Here is a 20,669-nt window from a genome sequence, read left to right as displayed (position 1 = left end):
GAGCGTTGGATGGTCCATATGGGCCTAATTGGCTCGGGTAACGGAGAATTCGGGTTCGCTTCACGGCTCTCAACAGGGTGCGATGGGCGCCTCACTTTACACCGAACAGCCGACTGACGCATGCATGTCAATACACCACCGGATCTTGACAATTTCAACATTTTGCAGTCTAAATTCACAACAAATCTGGTCACGTTCTCGTCAGTGAGAAGACGGAGTGGAGAATATGTCAGTCCTTCTTGAAACGTCCCTAGGTGACATCGTCATAGACTTGGAGGTCGACTTGTGTCCAAAAACATCGGAGAACTTTCTCAAACTATGCAAAGTCTACTACTACAACCTCAATGCGTTCTTTAATGGTCTGTTCATTTTAATACGTTAATGTAAGCTGCGTGATCTTACTGACGCGCACTTCTACCAGTCTCCAAAGACTTCCTCGCACAAACAGGTGATCCCAGTGCCACCGGTACAGGCGGGGAGTCTATTTGGTCACTACTTTCCGACTCGAGCAACTCGAACAAATCGCCCCGCTATTTCACCCCCGAGATTCGTCCCAAGCTGAAGCACACTTCCAAGGGAACCGTCTCCATGGCTGTCGCGTCCACACCAGACGGAAAGGGCGGTTGCGGCAGCCAGTTCTTCATGACCCTTGCGGACAATATCGAGTACCTCGATGGCAAGCACGCCGTATTTGGACACGTAGTGGAGGGACTGGAGACGCTAGATAAACTGAATCAGGTTTATGTCGATCAAGATGGGAGACCGTTGAAGGATGTCAGAATAAGGCATGTTATTATTCTAGGTGCGCATAATTCCCCGCCGCTGTTCGCTACAGTGACTCATCACATGCAGACGACCCCTTCCCCGATCCTCCTGGACTGACCATCCCGCCCTCGTCTCCTAATCGCATACCTGACGACCCCTCCGTCGTGCCTCGTATCGCCGAAGATGAGGATGCCCTGCTCGAACTGCCCGAGGACGAAGCCGAAAAGCAACGACGAGAAGCGGCAGCGAAAGCATCCGCCCTGACGCTCGAGATGGTGGGCGACTTGCCCTTCGCCAACGTTCGTCCTCCCGAGAACGTGCTTTTCGTGTGCAAACTCAACAGTGTGACGCGGGACGAGGATCTTGAGCTCATCTTCTCCCGTTTTGGAAAGATCATGAGCTGTCAAGTGATTAGGGACAAAAAGACTGGCGACAGTCTGCAGTATGCATTCATTGAGTTTGATAAAAGGGAGGACGCAGAGCAGGCGTACTTCAAGATGCAGAACGTTCTAGTTGATGATAGGCGAATATGGGTTGATTTGTGAGTTGCTGACTTGTGTTACATTGAGCATATGCTGATGCTGTCCTAGCTCACAATCCGTCGCGCGCATGAACAACTCATGGTCCAACAATCCGCGCCGACCTCCTGGCGGCGGGGGAATGGGTGGCGGCCGCGGCCGTGGTGGTCACTCTGAATCGTTCGGCGGGCGGGATGACCTACAGGCCGCACGACGCTACAGAGACGAAGAACACGCGAGTGGTGGTGGCTCGTATGGAATGGTATTCGATGTTGCTGATCAGCGTGACCGGGGACGGAATGGGAGCCAACGGGAAGACGACGGCCGGGATAAGCGGAGGAGAGACAAGGAGCCCACCGAGGACCGAGAAAGAGATAGACGGAATTACCGCGAATTCGACCGGGAACGTTCGCCAAGAAGTGACCGGCTGCGAGATCGCGACGGAGAGCAGGACCGGGAAAGAGAAAGACGAAGGAATGGCGAACGCGACCGTGAACGTCGAGACGGAATGAAGGATGGCTACAGGAGGGACGACAGAGACCGAGAGAGAGACCGGGACCGGGACTACCGCAGATGAGTGAATTGTTGTATCCCAGCGCATTACTTTCCTTGCGGACTTAAGCGTGCGACTGTGAAGGCTGCTGCGGGGATTGTAGGCGCATGCTATTTTTGTGCCAAGCGCCGAAGCCAGACCGCCACGTTATGCTGGTATTATTCGCCCATTCTTCATCAAGGGTTGACCGCATCGCATCGCTCTCAAATTACAGCCTCTCAACCCCTATGAATCGAATCCCATCAATTTACTTACAATCACAAGGAACAAATATAATTTGTTTCGCTTTTGCCCGTCCTATCCCCTTGCAACACAGAAGGTTCCCAACGTCAGTTGAACCGTTCTGCATCGCCGCGGTGTCCCCAGGCTGCGGTTCGTCGTTGCGCAGTGCACGGTATCGCATTCATAACCAGCAAGGAGTCCGTGTACATCCCTACCCTGTTCAATGTGTCTGCGCCTCTTGTTCGGTTGCCCATCCTTCCGCGCCCTATGCCTGCAATGGGAAGGTGTAACAGTGGGTTTAAGTAGCAGCCTTTGCCTTCGGTGTTGCATGACAACTCTCACGCTTGATCGCCCTGACGACTGACTGAACAGTGTAAAAAATCCACCGCAATCCACTATCAACGTCTATCTTACTTCTTCTGCTGCACTAATTGATCCATTCTCGATTAAATCGGGCTGGTCGCTCTTATAACACACGTCGGACGACAGTTGCCCCTATTTTCTCAGTATCGAGCCCCTCACAGACCGATCTCTCTCCTCTTGCGACTGAACAACAAACGACATCCCAACTCTCTGCCGCTTCGACGCATACTCCCTTTACACCGCCCAGAACATGCTGCAGACGACCACCAACCAACTCTTCTCTAGTGCAGCGGCAGACCTCATTCTCCGGACCAGCGATTGTGTGGACTTCCATGTCTTTTCCGCAATCCTCGCAGAGGCATCCCCATTCTTCGCCGACCTGCTCTCACTGCCCCAGCCCACATCCACCACTGCCCAGCCATCGACATTACTGCCTATTCGAACACCGTTGTCTCATGTCATCGATGTGACTGAGATGGCAGATGTACTAGAGCCTCTGCTTGGGTTTGTCTACCCACGGCCTGATCCACCAATTGACAAGCTAGAGAACCTCCGTCCCGTTATCGCAGCCGCCTTCAAGTACGACTGTACGGCCGCCATCACAAGCCTGCGCCGCCTTCTTGTGTCTCCTCAATTCCTTGAAAAGGAACCCACACGTGTGTATGCCATTGCGTGCATGCACGAACTGCAGGAGGAAGCTAAGCTGGCATCTCTGCACACGCTCAAGCTTGATTTATTGGCTGGACCCCTGCCGGCGGAGCTCAAGTACATCAGCGCGTTCGACTATCACCGGCTACTGCAGTTGCACAAAGAGAGGAGGGAAAGGGCGTGTGAGCTGTTGGTGAGGCCGGAGGAGGTCAGGTGTGCGAATTGCACAGCGGTGCAGTTTGGAAAGCCATGTATTCCCAAGTGGTGGGATGACTTCGAGACGAGGGCAAAGGAGGAACTGAGGAAACATCCTGTGTCTGACACTATATTTTGTGCGTTGATGAACGATCATCCACTCCCATGTTCTGACTCCCCTTTAGCTCTTCAATTCCTCTCGCAGTCCGCAACGGCAGGTTGTCCACGTTGTGGCACCAGCCTCCTTGCCTCACACGACGCTCTCACTAAGCTCAAGGCATCTATCGACTCCCTTCCTTCTACTGTTTGAATGGATCATTTTACTACTCCTGTATCAGCCTGATTCCGAACATTCTTCTTCGTGAACTCATCCACTGTAGCTGTACAATTCCCTCAGTTACCTGTTATTATTAGGATACCTGTCATGCGATGCAATACCTTCTATTTTCTTCATCAGCTTCTGGCCGAGGTGCAGATGAAATCCGGTGTTCTGTGATGCCAAGTTCGACGTTGGCAAGGACACCTTTCACCACATCTCCGAGACTCGGTTCCGACAAAACCTGTCCTGTGGCGATGTAGAAGCTTGGACCCTGGAGGGTCGCGGTCAGTTACGATTGACCACCACCCAGAGCGTACATATTCAAGATGGTGAACATATTGACCACTGATATCAACATTATTGTTCTAACATGGAGACTAGGCACGCAATGAAGAAAAGGCGCAGTCCATGCTGTACCGCTTTCGGGAGGCGCAAGCTGCAGAGTTGGGTCTCGCCACTAAAGGCTCCAAGCGGCCGCGGATGGCAAGCGCGTGCAAGTCTTTGAGAGATTGTGAGCGGTGGAGGGGAGAGATCCTGCGAGAAATCAGCAGGAAGGTGTCAAAGATACAAGACGGTATGCATGTTAATGTATTTCTGCACAGATAGATACTGACAGAGTCTACAGCTGGACTGACCGACTATGAAGTGCGCGATTTGAACGATGAGATCAACAAGCTTATGCGGGAGAAACGGCACTGGGAGAATCAGATCATTGCACTTGGAGGAGCAAACTATCGGAGAAATGTGGCAATGGTGGATGAAGATGGGCAGGAGGTGCCCGGTACCAGAGGGTATAAGTACTTTGGACGTGCACGAGACCTGCCCGGAGTGAAGGAGCTCTTTGCCACAAAAGGTGTGTTGCATTTCCTTCTGTTCACACCCAGATAATTCACTAGAAGCTGCAGCATCTAAAGAAGAAGAAGAGTCGCATGTACTCCAGCGATATAAGCAATATCTGGATCAACCACCCTCGTACACCGGCGATGAAGACGAAGATGACGGAACGCTGCTGGCATTCGAGCGCGAAGCTGAGGAGGAAGGTATGATACACTATCCTTTTCACTGCGCCTTCATTTACTCACTGAATACCAGACTGGGCGGAGGCATACACATCTTTGCAGCAAGCGCTCAGTCTTCCTGAAACTCCTCCACCAGAGATGCCCATCCCTCCCGCCGAACCGCTCAAAACTGCTGGTCAATTAAAAGAGGGAGAGGAACCGAGTAATCCTTTGGCATGGTTAGGTGATCAGATCAAGCCACCAAAAATGCCGTCAGAGGAGGAGATGGAAAAGGTATTACTCGAGATGAGGAAGCAGGTGCTCCTACGCGAGTATGCGGCCGAATGAAAGTAATATCAGTGTACTTCCCGGACTTGTATTTTTGCCAAACATCATTGATGCGCGAATCATTACACAGTCTCTGTATTGATCTCTGGCTCGGCAACGGTGATCGGGACCATGGGCTCCGGCGGTTCGGCGTCATGGAGTGCCTTCAAGCTTTTGCCATCCGACTGATCAGATTTTTGATCTCGAAGCCACCTTTCTTTCGGTCCGCTCCACCCAAGCCAGGTCGTCGCCACCGGCCCTCGGGCCAGCAAGACAACCAGAGCTCTGCGTATTGGGATGAGTGACATCAACTTGACTATGAAGTGATGAACTCACAACCCGACCCAGGCGAGATTCATACCACCATTGGCATAGTTCCCATGAGCAGTGAATATTCGCGTTCCCGCGGAAGTACCGATGAATTGCCCGAGAAATATGGCGATGATGTAAACGGCGTTAATACGAGCGCGAGCGTCTGCATTGATACTAGGGAGTTGAGTGCCCATTAACGAAAGCTAGCAACCAAAGCAGATAAATACGTACGCAAAATAGCGGGTCGCACTGCTGACCTGCTGCATTGAGTCGAAAACATCAATGACTCGGAGAATTATTAGACCAGAATCTCTCGCACACAATTTAGAACTCACGGAAAGCAACAACAACGATTGCACCTATACTTCTCGTCGCTGCAGCCGTATCAATTGCGAACGTGAGCATAAGACCAAGGATGCCGAACAGCACCCCAAACCAGGGATTCACTGAATACAGTCAATTGCAAGAAGTAGGCGGGGGGGACTGAGAAGTCATTCACGTCGATCAACAATTTTCCCCACGAGCGGCCCAGTTGCAACTCCGAGAATCCCGACGAGACCAAACAGACCGATGTCAAGACTAAGAAAGTGATTGAGCATATGGTATTTAAGATGCAGATGTTTCTCACGTGCTGTAATAATAAGGAGAACCACCAAGTAAGAACGTCAGAGTGACCTAATCATGGTCAACGAGTTCTCTGTCAACGGTCGGGTTCTTCATACCCAAAAGCTCGCATACACCGCGTTCACGCACAGTCCGATAATGGCGGACTGGATCAGGACTGGCTCGGTCACCGCGAACTTTAACACCGTGTACAAAATCTGTCCGAAGTGTATCACATATCCTTGAAACGGAGGGCAAGTTGACGTACTTGGATGTACGATAGACCCAGTTTCTTGTCAGGCACGTCCGGCAGGATGAAATAAAGAATCAGTAATAAACTATAATGAATCTCAAGAGATTATTAGCAGCGAGGCTCTGGGGAAGAGATTAGAGAGGTTACCCCCATGGACATCCAATAGATATTACGCCAGTACGAAAATTGGGCGATGACACCACCCAGGACTCTTGCAACAAGAATACCCAACAGCAGACCTTCACTGTATCAGATCAGGAGCATCGTACTGACGTTCGGGACTCGCCTGACAATACTATAGAGAGCGCAGTGCCCCGTTTATGAGCGGGGGCAAGATCCACGGTCAATGGCATGATGATTTGGGGCGTGACAGCAACGAGTCCGGCAATGAAAGACAATGTTTCGAAGGCGACGAGGGACTGTGTCAAGGCCAGACCCAGAGTGACACTCCCAGCACAGAAAAGTAAAGCAAACAGCAACTCTCTTCGTCTGACCATGTCGCCAAGAGGAGTAACAAGTAGTAGTCCCGCGGCATATCCGGCCTGCGTGAGAGTCGGCACATTTGCGATCCGATCATAGTCTACTTGATATGCCGAAGCGAGTTGAATCAGGATTGGTTGACAGTAGTATAGGTTGGCGCCGGTGAACGTCCCAGTAACGGCAAAGACAATGTTGAGAAGCAGACTGAATTCGAAAGGTCGGGCCGTATCATGACGGAGTTGGTGAGGTATAGGAAAGACGCCAAAGTCCCGATTATGTTCTTGAGCCGAATTGGTTGACGAATCGCCTTTGTCTGCATCTGCCCCAGCTATCATCCTGAAGGGCACAACAGAGCAAGAGGGCACGTTCTATTGTCTAGAGTATCGAAGCATAGTTAGCATGACAGGCGATAAATAGGCGTTTCTGCGAAGGGTCGACACATGCAGGCCAAAGGATGCAAGGCATAGCCACCCCGGTTATCCAGACGAGTCATCCTGAGTACGAATAAATATTACATGATATATGCGGTCTATGATGGTATGGTTGTTACAAATGCAAATTTCCCGTAAATGATAGTGCTACAAATAACCTCTGACCGTTTCGGGCTGTTCACGCGGATGCTCTATGTTCTTCCGCAGGTTGAGTGGTTCCCGTCGTCGTTTCATCTTCAGGCTCATCCGCGAGTGCATGGTCCTCTGCGGTGTTTGGTTCCTGAGGCACTGGCACTGGTCGATGCTCCGACGGCGGGGGTGCTTGCCTCTCCACATCGTTATGGTTCGGCACTGGCTGCCGCCTGATGCTCTTGATGTCTCCAGTCCAACCAATCCAAGTCTTTGCCGTGGGTCCCCGCACCAAGAGAGCGAACAATGCGCTGGTCAAAGAGTCAGACATTCACCCATGCAGAATTTTGCAAGATCGTGCTCACAATCCGATTAGTGCAAGACAGAAGCCACCCGCAGCACGTTGACCGTACTGCAAGAAAATGCGACTGCCAACGGAAGACCCGATAACTTGACCCAAGAACACAGAGATGATGTACACCGAATTGATACGGGCACGAGCCGCGGGATTGATCCTGAAGAGACGAGATTAATGTAAGCCAAAGCGACTAGGTAGAATTTGACATACGCAAAATTGCGGGTGCTGTTGCTGACCTGCTGGAGCTGTTGTGCAACATCAAGAGCTGGAGACTGATCAGTATGCTTATTACGAAGTATCATGATCAAGCTCACTGAAGCAAGTGACAACAATAGCACCAATGTTAACGATTCCAGCTCCAGTATATATGGTAAAAGAAAGCAACAAGCCGAGAAGGCCGAACAGAGTGCCGAACCACGGAATCACTACATCGAGTAAGAGCCACATGTCTGAAACGGTGCAAATTGCTTACGTTTGTCGACGAACCGTCCAACAAAAGGTGAAGTCATAACACCAAGCATACCAATCAGACCGAATAGACCAATAGCCAAAGTATTGTAGTTATAGGGTTCTCCGCCGAGCAAGAAAGTGAGGGTGACCCAGAAGCAAGAGAAGACCGAGCTGCAGGCCAGGCCAATCATGCAGGACTGGATGAGGACTGGCTCCGTGACAGCAAACTTGGCCATACTGAATAAAATTTGCCAATATGACAGGTTGAGGCCTTTGTCGGGGAAGTCGGGTAACACAAAGTAGAGAACGATCAAGATGAGGAAATGAAGCTGAATGATACGTCAGCGAGACTCTTATGAACATATCCCATATGTGGGACGTACCCCAACCGACATCCAATATACATTCCGCCAACTCGAAAACTCTCCGATGATCCCGCCCAGTACTCGAGCGATGAGAATACCCAGCAGCAGGCCAGATAAGACGATCGAGATTGCAGACGCGCGCTTATGCGGGGGGGCTAAGTCTGCTGCAAAGGGGAGCATGACTTGCGGCGTTACGGCTGCAATACCGGAGAGGAATGAGAGCGCTTCAAAGAGTTCGAGAGACTTTGTTGCAGCCAGGCCGATCGTCAGCGACCCGGCACATACTAGGAGCGCAAGGAGAAGTTCCCGTCTCCGAATCATATCCCCGAGGGGTGTTACGAAGAGGAGGCCGGCTGCGTAACTGTGTGCACAGTGAGCATCTCCCTATACTAGAATGGGGCACACTGCTTACCCAGCTTGTGTCAAGGTCGGGACATTGGAGATGCGATCGTACGATGTCCCAAAGTCGTTCGCAAGTTCGATGAGCAATGGCTGGGAGTAGTACAGATTCGCTACTGTGAAGGTGCTGGCAACACCAAACACGGCATTAAGAAGGGTTGTGAACTTGAACCCAACATTTGGGTCATGCCGCTGCTTCTTTGGTATAGGAAGAAAGCCAAAGTCTCGTGTTCGGATCGGCTCGTTCGCCTTCTCGTGCTCCGGTGAAGATTCGACAACACCTGTACGCTCCGTGTCCTGTGGTAGCGGCATGCCACCCTTGTCGTCCGGAGGTGCTTCGGGTGCGACTGTTTTTTCGCTGCTACTATCGCTTGTTGGAAGCTTCTCGACGTCCAGAGAGATGGACATAGCTGTACGCTGATGGCGAGTGTTAAGCTATGTGGAGGGCGTTGAGGAGTAAGGTATAGTCGAAGGGAACGAAGCAGTTGAGCGGGCCGTGCATATTTAAATGTATATCTCTCAGGGCGTGTGTTGTGCTCTCTGCTGTCGGTTGCACCATTCCCCGGTTGAACGATGGCCGGCCTCGTTCGGCCGGTCCGTTGTTCCTGCGCAAAAAAATAGTACAGCCACTCAAATATTCCTACAAGACTTTTAAGTGTGATGACGAATCTGATATCTGATTGGCAGGCGACATTAACTGACAATTATCATACTTTGTTCTTTCGCAGTTCCTCTTCGTGACGAGGAGATACAACCTACTTCAAAATATCTAAAAGTAGCTGTATCTTCATCAGCGGCAATCACTACGTCTCAATAAGAAAAAAAATCAGAAGGAATCAGCTAGAATCCCCAGTTTTTTGCCCCACGAAAACGTGTGGCTCGTAGGATCGGCCGCTGACGATCTAAATTTATTCAGAGATATCATCCAATAGTTTTGCAATCGGCGGTAACTCGATCGTGCTCGGCGATATGACTTTTTCGATTCCAAATATTAGCTATGAGTTAGGTTGACGTTGTTGAGAGGGTTGAGCGAGGTGATATGGTCGTTAATATGTCCATAAAATAGCATTGTTGCTTTTCACGCTTTTACGGGGGCCAAGAGCGGGTGCTGTTCGGAGCTTGTTAGCCAGGCACGTTTCTCGGCTGACGAAGAAAGAGGACCATCACGGCACGGCCGGGATCAAATTAAACGGAAGCAAAAGTGGGGCACGGGGTCCCCTCTTGGAAGGGCGCGACTGACGGCAAAAGGTCCAATCGTCTGTTCAACGCCAGACAATACTTCTTAGTCGACAACGTCCACGTACGTCTGCCTCGTCGTGATCGTATTACTTAACGCTCGACGCGAATTAGCTGGTGGGAAGGGTTAGGTTGCTGCCGTTGCTGCTGGTGTTGCTGTTTGTTTGCAGAGGTTCGCATTTACTATATATATGCTGTTAAGAGACGAGATACTGACTATGCAACCAGTTTGAAGAGAGTCAACGCGGTTGAGATATCAGAAGAAAATATGGCTTACTCGAGAAAGGGTTGCTTCAAGTGTGGAAACCGTGAGTATATCATCGGAAGGAAATGTTCACATGGTCCTCATCTGAATTGTACTTATCAGTCGGGCACATCGCTGAGTCATGCGCGTCTGAACAGCGCCTGTGCTACAACTGTCGTCAGCCAGGCCACGAAAGTGCCAACTGTCCGGCTCCGCGCACTGTCAGTGCCAAGCAGTGCTACTCGTGTGGTGGAATCGGGCATGTGCAGGCCGACTGCCCCAGTCTGAGGGTGGCGGCGGCTGCGTCTGGTGGAGGGACCATGAAGTGCTACGTAAGCAGGCTTGTTGTGTGAGGGTGGATGGGATGTTGATGGATGTTGCTTGGTGTAGAACTGTGGTCGCATTGTGAGTAGTCCGACAGCGTTTTCCCGCATGTCATCCTGACCCATATATCAGGGTCACATCGCACGTCTTTGCCCCACTAGCAACTCGGGCTTCTCCATGGCTTTCCGCGGTGGACCTGGTGCCGGTCGTGGTGGTCCGCCCGGAGGAGGTCCCATCAAGTGTTACCGCTGCGGGCAGCTCAACCACTATGCCCGTGACTGTATGGCCGCGCCTGGAACGACCCCGGCGCTGGATGCGCCATTGGCCGCTGGAAGCGCTGCCGGGGTGAGGCCCTCGAAGACTTGCTACCGGTGCCACGAGGAGGGTCACGTAAGAGTATTCTAGTCAACAGATAAGGGTGATTTACTGAAATTGTGAAATTCAGATCGCTCGTGACTGCCCCCAGGCTGCCGAGCTGGGTGTGTAGATAAGGGGCACAAAGATATTCAACCTCAGTCGAAATGACTGACGAGTTTCTAATTATGGTCTCGTAGTTTACCTATCTTCTTGTTTGCTAAAAGAAATGAATTATATGGTTGATGTGTTTTCTCTGATATGATTGTTCCTGTTCGAGTTTCTCCAATGACCGATCGGGTTGATGGGATCGACACCGAGGGTGAGGATAAGAGGAATATGTTGGTGGGTGTAGGAGTGATTTACCCCACACTGCATGTCGAGCCCTTCTAGGCCTTGATATATTACGGGATGATACACTCACTGACCGCCTGCTCTCGTTATCAGAGTTCAAGTAGTCCCATGGGACGAGCGCTTAGTTGGAATATGTTGCTTCTTGGGTTAAAATGGAATGTATTGATAATCGCTGAGTAATCACGGCCAGCATTCAATCGAGTGCGCGCGTTCACCTCTACCTTATCGTGTGCCGCGGGTACAGGGCGGACATTAGGCCAACCCCCGTCCCAAGCACAACTCATTACCCCCTCCCTCATTCCCATCCTCTCTTTCTTCTTGTCCACCACCTAACCAACCTCGTTCGAAATCACTCTTTCTTACAGGTTTATACCTATCGAACACTTGGTCAAATAAGATGGACGCTGCTTACGCTTTCCCTGACGCACCGGTCACCCACATCGGTGTGCGCAGTCTGGGTGACAAAGAGTCGACACCCATCGACCTTTCTCACCATCTCTCTGATATGTCCAATGCACGCATAGCATCCCCCCTCAAGGCGCTCATGAAGTACATGGCACAGCCGGGAATGATCAGCATGTCGGGTGGTACGTCGGCTTCGTCTTCCAAGTGCCTACGGACCCTCAATAACGCTTAGGCCTCCCGCATGAGTCGTACTTCCCCTTCGAAGAGATCTCAGCACAGACCGCTGTACCCGACACATTCTCCCTGACACCCGAGGAGAAGTCTTCCTTCAGCTGGCTGTGGAACCTCTTCGGTGCTCCCACCCGCAAGACGAAGGAGGTCACGATCCCAAAACGTGCGGCTGGCGGAGACATGGAGGCCGTGCAGCTCGCGACTGCGCTTCAATACGGACAGGCAACCGGTTTGCCCCTCCTGCAGAAGTTCATCAACGAGTTCGTGCAGAGGGTGTACCGCCCCATCAACCCACTCACGACTACGCTTGTCCATGTTGGCAACACTGACGGGTGGGCCAAAGCCGTCCTCACCCTCTGTAACCACGGTGAGGGCATCCTCGTCGAGGAATATACCTATCCCTCTGCGATTGCCTCTGCCTGGCCCATCGGTGTTCGCCCTGTGCCTGTCAAGATGGATAGCGAGGGGATGCTCGCTAATGACCTTGACCACGTCCTCAGCGGATGGGACGTCGAGGCTAGGGGCGGCATGAAGAAGCCTCATGTGATGTACACTGTGCCTGTTGGCCAGAACCCATGCGGAACCACCATGAGCGAGAAGAGAAAGAAGGAGATCTACGCGGTCTGTGTCAAGCATGGTGGGTCTGACCTCGGTGCAGAACGTTCCTTCTTGCTGATTGACCATTAGACGTCATTATCGTCGAGGATGACCCGTATTACTTCCTGCAGTGCGGTACCTATGTTCCCAAGGCACAAAGGACCACTGCGAAGGTGGCCAAGGATGGCAAGGATGCTGAGGAGGCGTTCATCCAAAGTCTTGCACCCAGCTACCTGCGTGTCGACTACCAGGGCCGCGTCATCCGCTTGGACACTTTCTCCAAGACGATCGCACCCGGCTCGCGTCTTGGATTCTTCACTTGCAACCCAATGTTCGCTGAACGGCTCCTTCGTGCTGGCGAGACGTCGACTCAGGCACCTTGCGGGTTCGGTCAGGCCCTCATCACCTCGCTGCTCAACGGATGGGGTATGAGCGGCTGGATCCGCTGGTTACGCGGCATCCGTGCGCAGTACACGATGCGTCGCGACATGTGCATGGACGCGCTGTACAACCACTTTGACTTGCGTGAGGACCTGCGTGCGAGCAGCATCCGGGCGTGGGACGGCGCGCCCGTGCTTGTCGCACACAAGAAGGGCGCCGTCGCCCAGGAGAAGTACGATTCGACGACGTCACTCTTCTCCATCGTCCCTCCTGTTGCGGGCATGTTCCTCTGGATTCAAGTCCATGTGTATAACCACCCGGCATACGACGACCTCGTTCGCAGCGGGATGAGCGAGAGCCTTGCTAGTGCGACGCTCACATTCCGCCTGTGGAAGAAGCTCGTGGACAACAAGGTCCTCTGGTCCCCTGGCTGGTTCTTCGCCACCGATGGTGTGCAGCCTGATATCGGCGAGATGGGCTTCAACCCCGCTGTGAAGGCCAAGGGCATGGAGGGGTGCTTCCGTGTTGCCTACTCCAGCGCCTCCCCAGAGGAGATGAATAAGGCCATGGACGTGTTTGCGAAGCAGGTGGTGAAGTTCTTTGAGTGAAGAGCGTCCATCATTAGCCCCAATTTGGTACAGTAGACGGAAGGACAAAATAGTGGGGCATACGCACTGTCTGCGAGACGAGTGTACACTAGTCTGATTTACTTTCCTTTATTCGTGGATGATCTGATGTAACTGTATCCGGGTCGTGCCTATATAACCTGGAAGACTACGATGTGCGATAAATACATAACGTACAAGTGGATGTGAATGTTTTACAACGATGTGTAGACCGTGATTAAGTTCGTTTCGAAAGCATCTGATGTTTGATGTGTTCTTGCAGAAGCACACCTACAACAATAATCTTGTAAGTGTTGCAAGCCCTGCGAGTAACCATTCCTTACCCAATACAGCCAACGCGCTACCATCAAAAGCTCTGTACAAATCTCTTACTCTGCCATCCCCTTCTCTATCCACACGGCTTTCCTCGTCCTCCTCCTCACTCTCTTCTTCTGGACCGTCTCCACCAAGCTCCCTGGTCATCTTCCCCCCATGTTTCGCACGGTTTTTCTGGTCAAGCTTAAGACGAGCGAGCCTTCGTTCTCTTTTAGCTCGAGCGGAGCTTTGGAAGAGGAGGGACTGTGAGGCATATTGCGAAGCAGCCATGTGGTGGATCGTCTTGAGTAGATCCTGGATGGCGATCAGCTGCCTTCTTTACCTTGCGTATAGAAACACACTGAGGAGGGAGGAGGGAGCTCTGTCGTATATAATGAGTCTAAGCGAGTGGGAAGTCTACGTCTGCTTACCTCCAGCTTTCAACTCGGCAGGAGGGACAGACAGTTCAAGTTCACCGAGAGAGAAACGCTGTCGTCGTCTTCGTCGTGTCTTCTCCTTACCACCAATTTCCTCATCATGCTCTTCTTCTCCATTCTCCTCTTCAACATCAACAAACGACGCGCTCTGCTTCTCCCTCATCGCGGCCTGCCTTGCCGATCTTCTCACCCCTGGATTCAGCACCACTTGGTTTCCCGCCCTGTCCTTCCCTCCCTGTCCTCGTGTGATGCGTCGCCGTTCTGAGGAGCGGAGGGGGGCACCAGAGGGGAGGAGACGTCGGGCGATACTGTCTAGCGCTGTGATGGTGTGGCGAGGCATCGTGGTGGTTGCAGACGGAGACGCGTGAATTGAGGAACGCGCGTTACAACGTGTCACGGGAACAAGAACGGAAATTGGAGAATTGACAATAATTGATTTGGTATTATACAATGACAACTTCTGAGCAGCCCTGCAGTGTCTGCAGCGGTTCATAATGCCGCTCTCGTCCAACATGACAATGCTACGCCGTCGGTGATTCGCCCGCCTTCTGTGCCTCCAATGCCGCCTTCGCCTCTTCTGGGAACGGCAGGGATTTCGTCCAACTCAAACTATCTCCTGGCATCTGCCCATCATCCCACCTCTTAGTAATGTTACGTAGACTGGGGTTCTTCTCTCCCGGGTAGACGACGAGCCGTCTCATGCGCTTGTCACGCAACTTGTTCTTGGGTAACATGCCTGATACTGCCAACTTGATGATCTACGACAGTTAACATATGCTCATATGTGCTCAGAGAAGGCACGTTGACGCACCTTATCAGGCCGCTTCTCTTGCATAACCTTGTAGGGAATCTCCTTCAACCCTCCTGGCCGACCGGTATGATGCCGGTACATGATCTGGTCTGCTTTGTTACCAGTGACGACGACATGCTTTGCATTAGTGACAACCACACGGTCACCAACATCCGCTGTATATTCACATAAGCTACATGGTAGACTATACGAGAAAGATGACTAACCTGAACGATCGTATATTGGCTTGTGCTTCCCCATAAGAACTTTGGCAATATTGGCTGCGAGAGGCCCGAGTGTGCGACCTTTGGCGTCGACATGATGCCATAGTCGTGCTGTCGCGAGCGCAGTCTACATATTCCGTTTAATATTTGTTGTATTCCTTTGAGAAATTTATACATACATTTCCAATGATATGGGACATGTTGGTCGACGCAGACGACCACAATGTTCATATCTTTCTTTTTTCCCTTTTACGACCCTTTCGAAATTCTGCTTCCGAGCGTCTATCATTATTAAGTGATGCACACGCCGACATACGACAGTGCGCCCTCTTCTAACCCCCACCACTTAATGAACTTATGAACAGACAGCAATTCTCAATACCTGTGGAATATACTTCTATAAATCCGCAGGCAGTTATAACCATCATTCAGCAGCTCATCATCCTCGCACTTCTCGCACTTCTGACGCATTATTTGACGAAAACATCAGTAAAGTTCCGGCTTCCACGAATCTGGGAAATCGGCGAAATGGTTCTCAGTTTGTTTGGATGGGGAAGTTATGCGAGGCCAGAGTCAGGAGAGGCTATCGAGCTTGAGCCGAAGGGAAAGGTTGTCAGGACACGAGCTGAGCAGCTGAAACGGTTAGGTAACCAGGAGGATTCCCCTGCAGGTCTGTGCTCCCAGTCTCTCTTTAGCAGGCCCGCTGACGTTTGAAGTAGTCGAGAGATCGGACCTCCTTTACCCAGGACTAGTGAACATCTCGGGAACCTATTGCTTCCTCAATGCTGTCCTCCAGGTATGCCTCGATGGCCAGGAGGCGATTATGACTCATGGGGCCATAGGCGCTCGCTTCTTGTGTATATCTCCAACCGTTCTTGGATCAGTTACAAGAGAGAGCAGAGGAGTTAGACGTTCCAACCCCAGTCATCGACGCACTGCGGGATATTTTGCAAAGTGAGCCCCCTTCAACCCATGTCCTTTCCTGTGTTGACCCTGTTTCAGAACTAGATGCCCCTGGTACCCGCTTTCAGGCACTGCGCCCATCCGCCATTATCGAAGCGCTCGCCAATTCTTCCCAGCAGAATCATAACACCCTATTCCTATCGCGGGAGCACCAAGATGCACAAGAACTATTCCAGCTAGTATCGAGTGTGCTGCAGGAAGAAACAAACGCCGTCCAGCAGGAGGCGATCAAAGATTTGGGTTTGAAGGGGCTGCATTCGCTCAAGCCCGCGAGTTCAGGTGCGGTGGACCTGTCCACCCCTTTCGAAGGTCTTTCCGCCAACCGGAGGACCTGTGGGGACTGCGGCTACACCGAGGCCGTGATGCACTTTCCCTTCGACAATATCACGCTCGCCCTCCCTGCACAATCATCTTGCGGTCTTGAGGAGTGCTTGCTGGACTACACACGTGTCGAACGGCTGACCGATTGCGTATGCCGAAAGTGCTCAATGCTTGCGACGTTGTGGAAGCTCGGAGCCGACTCACAGCGGCTGGCGGATAGGGGTGAAGAAAGGAGTCCAAGCAAGAAGAAGCGTGGGAAAGAGGCAAAAAAGCTTGAGGGACGAGTGAAGGAGGCGATTGATGGTGGGAGGGTCGAAGAGGATATCAAGGGGGTCAAGGTGGAGAAGGTGTATAGTAGCTCATCGAGCAAGCAGACGATGATTGCTCGGGTGGGTACATTCCCTCTACGTTCCTGAGCCAGTGTTGATCTCCTTTAGCCACCTCCAATACTCGTCCTGCATGTCAACCGGTCGACCTACTTCGGTCACGGCTACGCTGGGCGCAACTCCTGCCGCGTCTACTTTCCTGAGCTGCTCGACTTGACCCCTTTCACCACGGGCGGGGAGCTTAACTTACTCCCTAATGTTTCCCTCTCCGCACCATCTATTCTCTCCCTTCCAGCCCTCCTAGCCAATACCCGCGCTGCCGTGTTATATCGTCTCGATGCCGTCGTGTGCCATTACGGCACCCACTCCTACGGACACTATGTTGCCTTCCGACGGAAACCCGCACCTCCAAACACCAAAGTTCGCTGGGCCCCACCCACGCTTTCCTGCCCCCTCGACTGTATTTGCGAGGACTGCCGTGTTTATGGACCCGTGAGGGACCAGTATAGCGGCCGTTATGCGGGGTGGTTGAGGATGAGCGACGACAATGTTGAGGAGGTGGGGCTGAGTGCAGTGCTTAGAGAGACAGCGGGGACGTTCATGTTGTTCTACGAGCGGATACAGATGCCGCCAAATCCTGTCGCAGTACAGAAGACGGGAGAAAAGGCGGACAAGACGAGCGGGCGGATCGTGCACAGCGTACAGATTCGAAACGGGCGACGAACGGAGAACGGGCACAAGCTGGAGTTGGCGGCAGAGTCGAGCATGGATATTGACAGCAGTTCTAGAGAGGGAAGCGAGACGCCTGAACCTGCGCCAAGTGAGGGGACAGCTACTGTTGTTGGCGAGGAGCGGCAAGATGTTGGAAAACTGTAATACGGGACGGGCTGCGAGTCTGTATTTGGGCACCAAGCCTTGTGTACTTTTATAACCGCTGGACACAACGACGATTGAGGAGTTCCACGCAATGTACGCTAGGGCAGCATTTTATACCAGGCATGGCATTCTCGCCTTTTCATGGTCATTAATCATCATCATCGATGTCATGACCAATGTCAAGGAAAACATTGTGAAAGCAACAGACGCTAATAGTCCAGGTAGCCCCGTTGTTAAGGAGACGCAACCCACGACGATTTATGTACGACAACCAATCACCAAGACAGACAAGATCACAGCACATAGCCGCCGTATATCCGCTCCCCGCCATATGCCCACTCGTACGAACGGTAGTTCCTCGGTTCTTGCGGGACGGTATAGTACGTCTTGCGGACGACTTTGCGCACATAAGGGTACCTTGTAGGCCGTATCAGCATGATGACCAGAAAGCATTGGGAAAAAGATACGCACCAGGTCCTGTACATCTCCCCGCGGTCAAGCTGCACAGTGACGATCTGTCTGCCCTATACCTTTTTTAGCACAAGAAGTCTAGACAGGTATGGGAGGAAGTGCGTACATATGCGTCCACAAACGTGTCAGTAACCAGGCCCTCGCGCTCATCCGCTACACCCGGGCGGTTGACGGATACGATATCTCCGGGCTATGTTCAGGATGAGTATTTGAATTTTTAGGTGACGAAACAAAAAGGGCGCACGGCCAAGTCATCGACGAGGCCAAGGCCCGCCCAAGTGAACGGGAGGAAAGCGAGCAGCAGGGTGCAGATGAATGTGAAGGCCTTCATAGTTGCAAGATGCAAATGCAGAGCAAATGAAAAAGGTGATGATGGTACAACTGAAAGTCGTGAGATGAGGGCGTAGGGGAGAGAGAAAAGCTGGCAGGGGTGCGCAAACCCGCGGGAGTCTTATAGGGCGAAAGGGTGTGATTGCCTCATTTCGTCCACGCCCTTGCTGGTTCTAGGGGTGTCCGAGACACGAGGCCAACATGAGGCAGAAGTGCCAGATTCCGCTCGCTAATTCACCTCTTAGCTCACCGAAATTCGGCGCGTTCTACGACTGTTGTTCTACGGTTTCCCTTTATTCTACTCGCAGGGGACCAACATTCCTCAGCCTCGTGGACGCATACCTGTCGTCTGCCACGTGTGATCGACATCCATCTCCGGATCTACTCTCTGGGGATAGTAAAGAGGAGGTAAATCCCCCGGTGTCGTCCGAGGAGAAAGAGTGCAACAATACATTTCCCTGGTGGCTCCCTATTGAAGAGAGATTTGGCGTCATGTTGGTAGTTTAGAGCCTACAATTTGATTTTAATTTGACTACATCGACAACTTCGTGATCAACCGTGCAATCAACACCCTCAAGCTGAACCCCACCATCCTTCCACTCGGATCTGCTCTCCCTAACCCTGGGCCCATTCCCTTGCTCTCTTCTTCATCAGCCACACCAGTTGCACTGTGTCCGCTAAGTGTCGGCCCATAGACATTCCGGAAAGCCTTGACGATCTCGTCCCCGGACTGCTCGAATATCCTCTGCAGCTCTGCTTCTCGTGTCACATACGTCCTCCGAACCGCATACGGCGCCATCGCATTGTACTTCCTTATAAGTCCATTGATCTCCTCGATAGCGGTAGTGTGGTACCCCAGCTCTCGTCGCTCCCATTCGGCGTCACGGTAGCGCGAGGCGGCAAGCAGTGACATATGCCGAAGAGTATTGGGCGGTTGGGAGTGAGTGAGCATGCGAGTTGCCCGTCGCACCCAAGACTCTTGTATGATGCGTCTGAAGGTGTTTAAGGCGTCTTCTACCTCTTCAGAGCGTCTTAGCCACTCTTAATATCTTCGATGACCTTGATGACATACCTTTCTGCACCTCAATCCACGGCGGTGCGGCGCCGTTCCGCTTCACGATCCTGTTCATGAAGAACTCTTCTCTCCCTAGAAATGGGTTGCTCTCCTCCAACTCTCGCACAATCGGCATTCCCCTCCCGCTGAGCTCATCAAACTGGCCAGCCAAGCGTGCTTGCTGTTCGCAACTCAGTCATCCATTGTCACAAGAGTTTCCGAATGCAACTCACCTCAATCATATCTTCAACTAGTGACGTCCACCCTCTCATACTTGTGGGATTCTCCGCTCTGCCACCCGTCCCTCTCGTCCCAAGTCGATAATCCAGCGTCCTCTCCCTCGCTCCTACAATCCTTCCCGCATGCTCCACCCTCTTCCTAGCGAGCTTGGCCGCTGCTCTTAACCGCGGGTCTGCAAGTGTATCAGCAGGGAGCTGGGGAGTCTTGCTGTTCGAAGGGCTAGAGCGAATGGGGTTGCCGTATTTGACCTGCGAAGTAGTACTGTGAGATGGTGCCCGGAACGTAGTGTGCCAAGGCCGGTGAGTTGCAGGATCCACCACTGGCTTCGACGTAGATACCGGAGCAATCACAATTCTCTGTCCTATTTCCTCCTTCTCCTCGTGCTTCAGTCCAATGGAGGGTCGGATGACCTCCTCCTTTCTTTGCCTAATCTTCTCCTCCGCAGTGCGTACCGTACCTCCTCTTAATGGCTTGTACTTATCCACTAACATTCTCAATACCGTATCCTCGATCCTCTCATCACCAGTCCAGTTCTCTTCCTTGTTCAGGAGCTGCTGGATCCGCGCGGAGGGTGGACGTTGTTCTTCAGTAAGTGCATCGGAAAATAACTTGGCACTAGCGCTGCCTGCTGTATATGGTGAGACAGTAGATGCCGATGTTGACGCCGTAGGGCTGTCCTCAGCTCTTGATTGTTCTGTGACCGTTGATGATGATGAATGTGCCCGTCGAGTTGCTAAATTTGCCCAGGATCGTGCTCGTGGTGTTGATACAGTGTGTCTCCAGGACATGGTAAGAGTACAAGGGAGACTGAAGGAGAAAAGGCTCAGAGAAAAAGTGCCTCCTCGACGACAACTTTTGAGAGCGTTAATGTACAACGGAGCCGATAACAATTTATCCGGCATC

General features: G+C 52.1%; 12 protein-coding genes across 12 annotated transcripts; 6 read left to right on the top strand and 6 right to left on the bottom strand.

Annotated features, from left to right (window-relative positions):
• The first annotated feature begins 207 nt into the window (after positions 1-207).
• On the top strand, positions 208-2,069 carry DACRYDRAFT_92577 (cyclophilin-like protein). The gene is made up of 4 exons (XM_040777088.1): positions 208-359; positions 422-802; positions 853-1,306; positions 1,356-2,069. Exons 1-4 carry the CDS (start codon positions 227-229, stop codon positions 1,858-1,860), a joined length of 1,473 nt encoding a protein of 490 aa, XP_040633577.1. The 5' UTR covers positions 208-226; the 3' UTR covers positions 1,861-2,069.
• Positions 2,070-2,671: 602 nt separating this feature from the next.
• On the top strand, positions 2,672-3,574 carry DACRYDRAFT_44920 (uncharacterized protein; the record flags this gene model as incomplete). The annotated part of the gene is made up of 2 exons (XM_040774614.1): positions 2,672-3,401; positions 3,450-3,574. The coding sequence occupies 2 exons, from the start codon at positions 2,672-2,674 to the stop codon at positions 3,572-3,574; spliced, it is 855 nt and encodes a 284-aa protein (XP_040633576.1).
• Positions 3,575-3,964: 390 nt separating this feature from the next.
• On the top strand, positions 3,965-4,929 carry DACRYDRAFT_44413 (Isy1-like splicing factor; the record flags this gene model as incomplete). Its single annotated transcript, XM_040774571.1, has 4 exons — positions 3,965-4,157; positions 4,209-4,436; positions 4,489-4,623; positions 4,676-4,929. Coding segments are annotated over 4 exons (810 nt in total), but the record flags the coding sequence as incomplete, so codon positions are not given.
• Positions 4,930-4,991: 62 nt separating this feature from the next.
• Positions 4,992-6,891, bottom strand: DACRYDRAFT_103628 (MFS general substrate transporter; the record flags this gene model as incomplete). Its single annotated transcript, XM_040767792.1, has 10 exons — positions 4,992-5,193; positions 5,245-5,394; positions 5,452-5,506; positions 5,556-5,666; positions 5,720-5,799; positions 5,849-5,895; positions 5,943-6,041; positions 6,092-6,172; positions 6,224-6,320; positions 6,368-6,891. 10 exons carry the CDS (start codon positions 6,889-6,891, stop codon positions 4,992-4,994), a joined length of 1,446 nt encoding a protein of 481 aa, XP_040633574.1.
• A 274-nt stretch (positions 6,892-7,165) lies between these two features.
• On the bottom strand, positions 7,166-9,170 carry DACRYDRAFT_113325 (MFS general substrate transporter; the record flags this gene model as incomplete). The annotated part of the gene is made up of 7 exons (XM_040769610.1): positions 8,702-9,170; positions 8,308-8,650; positions 7,947-8,253; positions 7,789-7,899; positions 7,685-7,739; positions 7,482-7,631; positions 7,166-7,427 (listed from the first exon to the last, which is right to left on the bottom strand). Exons 1-7 carry the CDS (start codon positions 9,094-9,096, stop codon positions 7,166-7,168), a joined length of 1,623 nt encoding a protein of 540 aa, XP_040633573.1. The 5' UTR covers positions 9,097-9,170.
• A 1,084-nt stretch (positions 9,171-10,254) lies between these two features.
• DACRYDRAFT_44954 (uncharacterized protein) lies at positions 10,255-10,897 on the top strand (the record flags this gene model as incomplete). The annotated part of the gene is made up of 2 exons (XM_040774617.1): positions 10,255-10,500; positions 10,625-10,897. 2 exons carry the CDS (start codon positions 10,255-10,257, stop codon positions 10,895-10,897), a joined length of 519 nt encoding a protein of 172 aa, XP_040633572.1.
• A 636-nt stretch (positions 10,898-11,533) lies between these two features.
• DACRYDRAFT_92575 (PLP-dependent transferase) lies at positions 11,534-13,529 on the top strand. The gene is made up of 3 exons (XM_040777087.1): positions 11,534-11,787; positions 11,838-12,473; positions 12,524-13,529. The coding sequence occupies exons 1-3, from the start codon at positions 11,598-11,600 to the stop codon at positions 13,420-13,422; spliced, it is 1,725 nt and encodes a 574-aa protein (XP_040633571.1). The 5' UTR covers positions 11,534-11,597; the 3' UTR covers positions 13,423-13,529.
• A 128-nt stretch (positions 13,530-13,657) lies between these two features.
• DACRYDRAFT_113322 (uncharacterized protein) lies at positions 13,658-14,511 on the bottom strand (the record flags this gene model as incomplete). Its single annotated transcript, XM_040769609.1, has 4 exons — positions 13,658-13,710; positions 13,764-14,049; positions 14,097-14,116; positions 14,166-14,511. The coding sequence occupies 4 exons, from the start codon at positions 14,509-14,511 to the stop codon at positions 13,658-13,660; spliced, it is 705 nt and encodes a 234-aa protein (XP_040633570.1).
• Positions 14,512-14,626: 115 nt separating this feature from the next.
• DACRYDRAFT_19725 (ribosomal protein L13) lies at positions 14,627-15,387 on the bottom strand (the record flags this gene model as incomplete). The annotated part of the gene is made up of 4 exons (XM_040771634.1): positions 14,627-14,929; positions 14,983-15,137; positions 15,189-15,312; positions 15,365-15,387. Coding segments are annotated over 4 exons (539 nt in total), but the record flags the coding sequence as incomplete, so codon positions are not given.
• Positions 15,388-15,713: 326 nt separating this feature from the next.
• DACRYDRAFT_44458 (cysteine proteinase) lies at positions 15,714-17,671 on the top strand (the record flags this gene model as incomplete). Its single annotated transcript, XM_040774577.1, has 5 exons — positions 15,714-15,868; positions 15,912-15,981; positions 16,028-16,139; positions 16,188-16,858; positions 16,907-17,671. 5 exons carry the CDS (start codon positions 15,714-15,716, stop codon positions 17,669-17,671), a joined length of 1,773 nt encoding a protein of 590 aa, XP_040633568.1.
• A 109-nt stretch (positions 17,672-17,780) lies between these two features.
• Positions 17,781-18,542, bottom strand: DACRYDRAFT_19724 (uncharacterized protein). Its single transcript, XM_040771633.1, has 4 exons — positions 18,387-18,542; positions 18,249-18,332; positions 18,143-18,195; positions 17,781-18,088 (listed from the first exon to the last, which is right to left on the bottom strand). Exons 1-4 carry the CDS (start codon positions 18,471-18,473, stop codon positions 17,965-17,967), a joined length of 348 nt encoding a protein of 115 aa, XP_040633567.1. The 5' UTR covers positions 18,474-18,542; the 3' UTR covers positions 17,781-17,964.
• Positions 18,543-19,004: 462 nt separating this feature from the next.
• DACRYDRAFT_44276 (uncharacterized protein) lies at positions 19,005-20,554 on the bottom strand (the record flags this gene model as incomplete). The annotated part of the gene is made up of 3 exons (XM_040774561.1): positions 19,005-19,492; positions 19,545-19,707; positions 19,760-20,554. 3 exons carry the CDS (start codon positions 20,552-20,554, stop codon positions 19,005-19,007), a joined length of 1,446 nt encoding a protein of 481 aa, XP_040633566.1.
• Between the last annotated feature and the right edge of the window lie 115 nt (positions 20,555-20,669).

This window comes from Dacryopinax primogenitus, assembly GCF_000292625.1.
Source record: "Dacryopinax primogenitus strain DJM-731 SS1 chromosome Unknown DACRYscaffold_1, whole genome shotgun sequence".
Taxonomy (NCBI): domain Eukaryota; kingdom Fungi; phylum Basidiomycota; class Dacrymycetes; order Dacrymycetales; family Dacrymycetaceae; genus Dacryopinax; species Dacryopinax primogenitus.
This window is presented reverse-complemented; position numbering and strand designations above follow the sequence as displayed.

Excerpts from the sequence above, each read along its gene's own strand:
- DACRYDRAFT_92575 (XM_040777087.1), top strand. The coding sequence starts at position 11,598 with ATGGACGCTGCTTACGCTTTCCCTGACGCACCGGTCACCCACATCGGT. Across the intron at positions 11,788-11,837 it reads AATGATCAGCATGTCGGGTG|GCCTCCCGCATGAGTCGTAC; the intron begins GTACGTCGGCTT and ends AATAACGCTTAG. Across the intron at positions 12,474-12,523 it reads CGCGGTCTGTGTCAAGCATG|ACGTCATTATCGTCGAGGAT; the intron begins GTGGGTCTGACC and ends ATTGACCATTAG.
- DACRYDRAFT_19724 (XM_040771633.1), bottom strand. The coding sequence starts at position 18,473 with ATGAAGGCCTTCACATTCATCTGCACCCTGCTGCTCGCTTTCCTCCCG. Across the intron at positions 18,196-18,248 it reads ACACGTTTGTGGACGCATAT|GGCAGACAGATCGTCACTGT; the intron begins GTACGCACTTCC and ends AAAAAGGTATAG. Across the intron at positions 18,089-18,142 it reads GGGGAGATGTACAGGACCTG|GTACCCTTATGTGCGCAAAG; the intron begins GTGCGTATCTTT and ends ACGGCCTACAAG.
- DACRYDRAFT_92577 (XM_040777088.1), top strand. The coding sequence starts at position 227 with ATGTCAGTCCTTCTTGAAACGTCCCTAGGTGACATCGTCATAGACTTG. Across the intron at positions 360-421 it reads CCTCAATGCGTTCTTTAATG|TCTCCAAAGACTTCCTCGCA; the intron begins GTCTGTTCATTT and ends CACTTCTACCAG. Across the intron at positions 1,307-1,355 it reads AGGCGAATATGGGTTGATTT|CTCACAATCCGTCGCGCGCA; the intron begins GTGAGTTGCTGA and ends ATGCTGTCCTAG.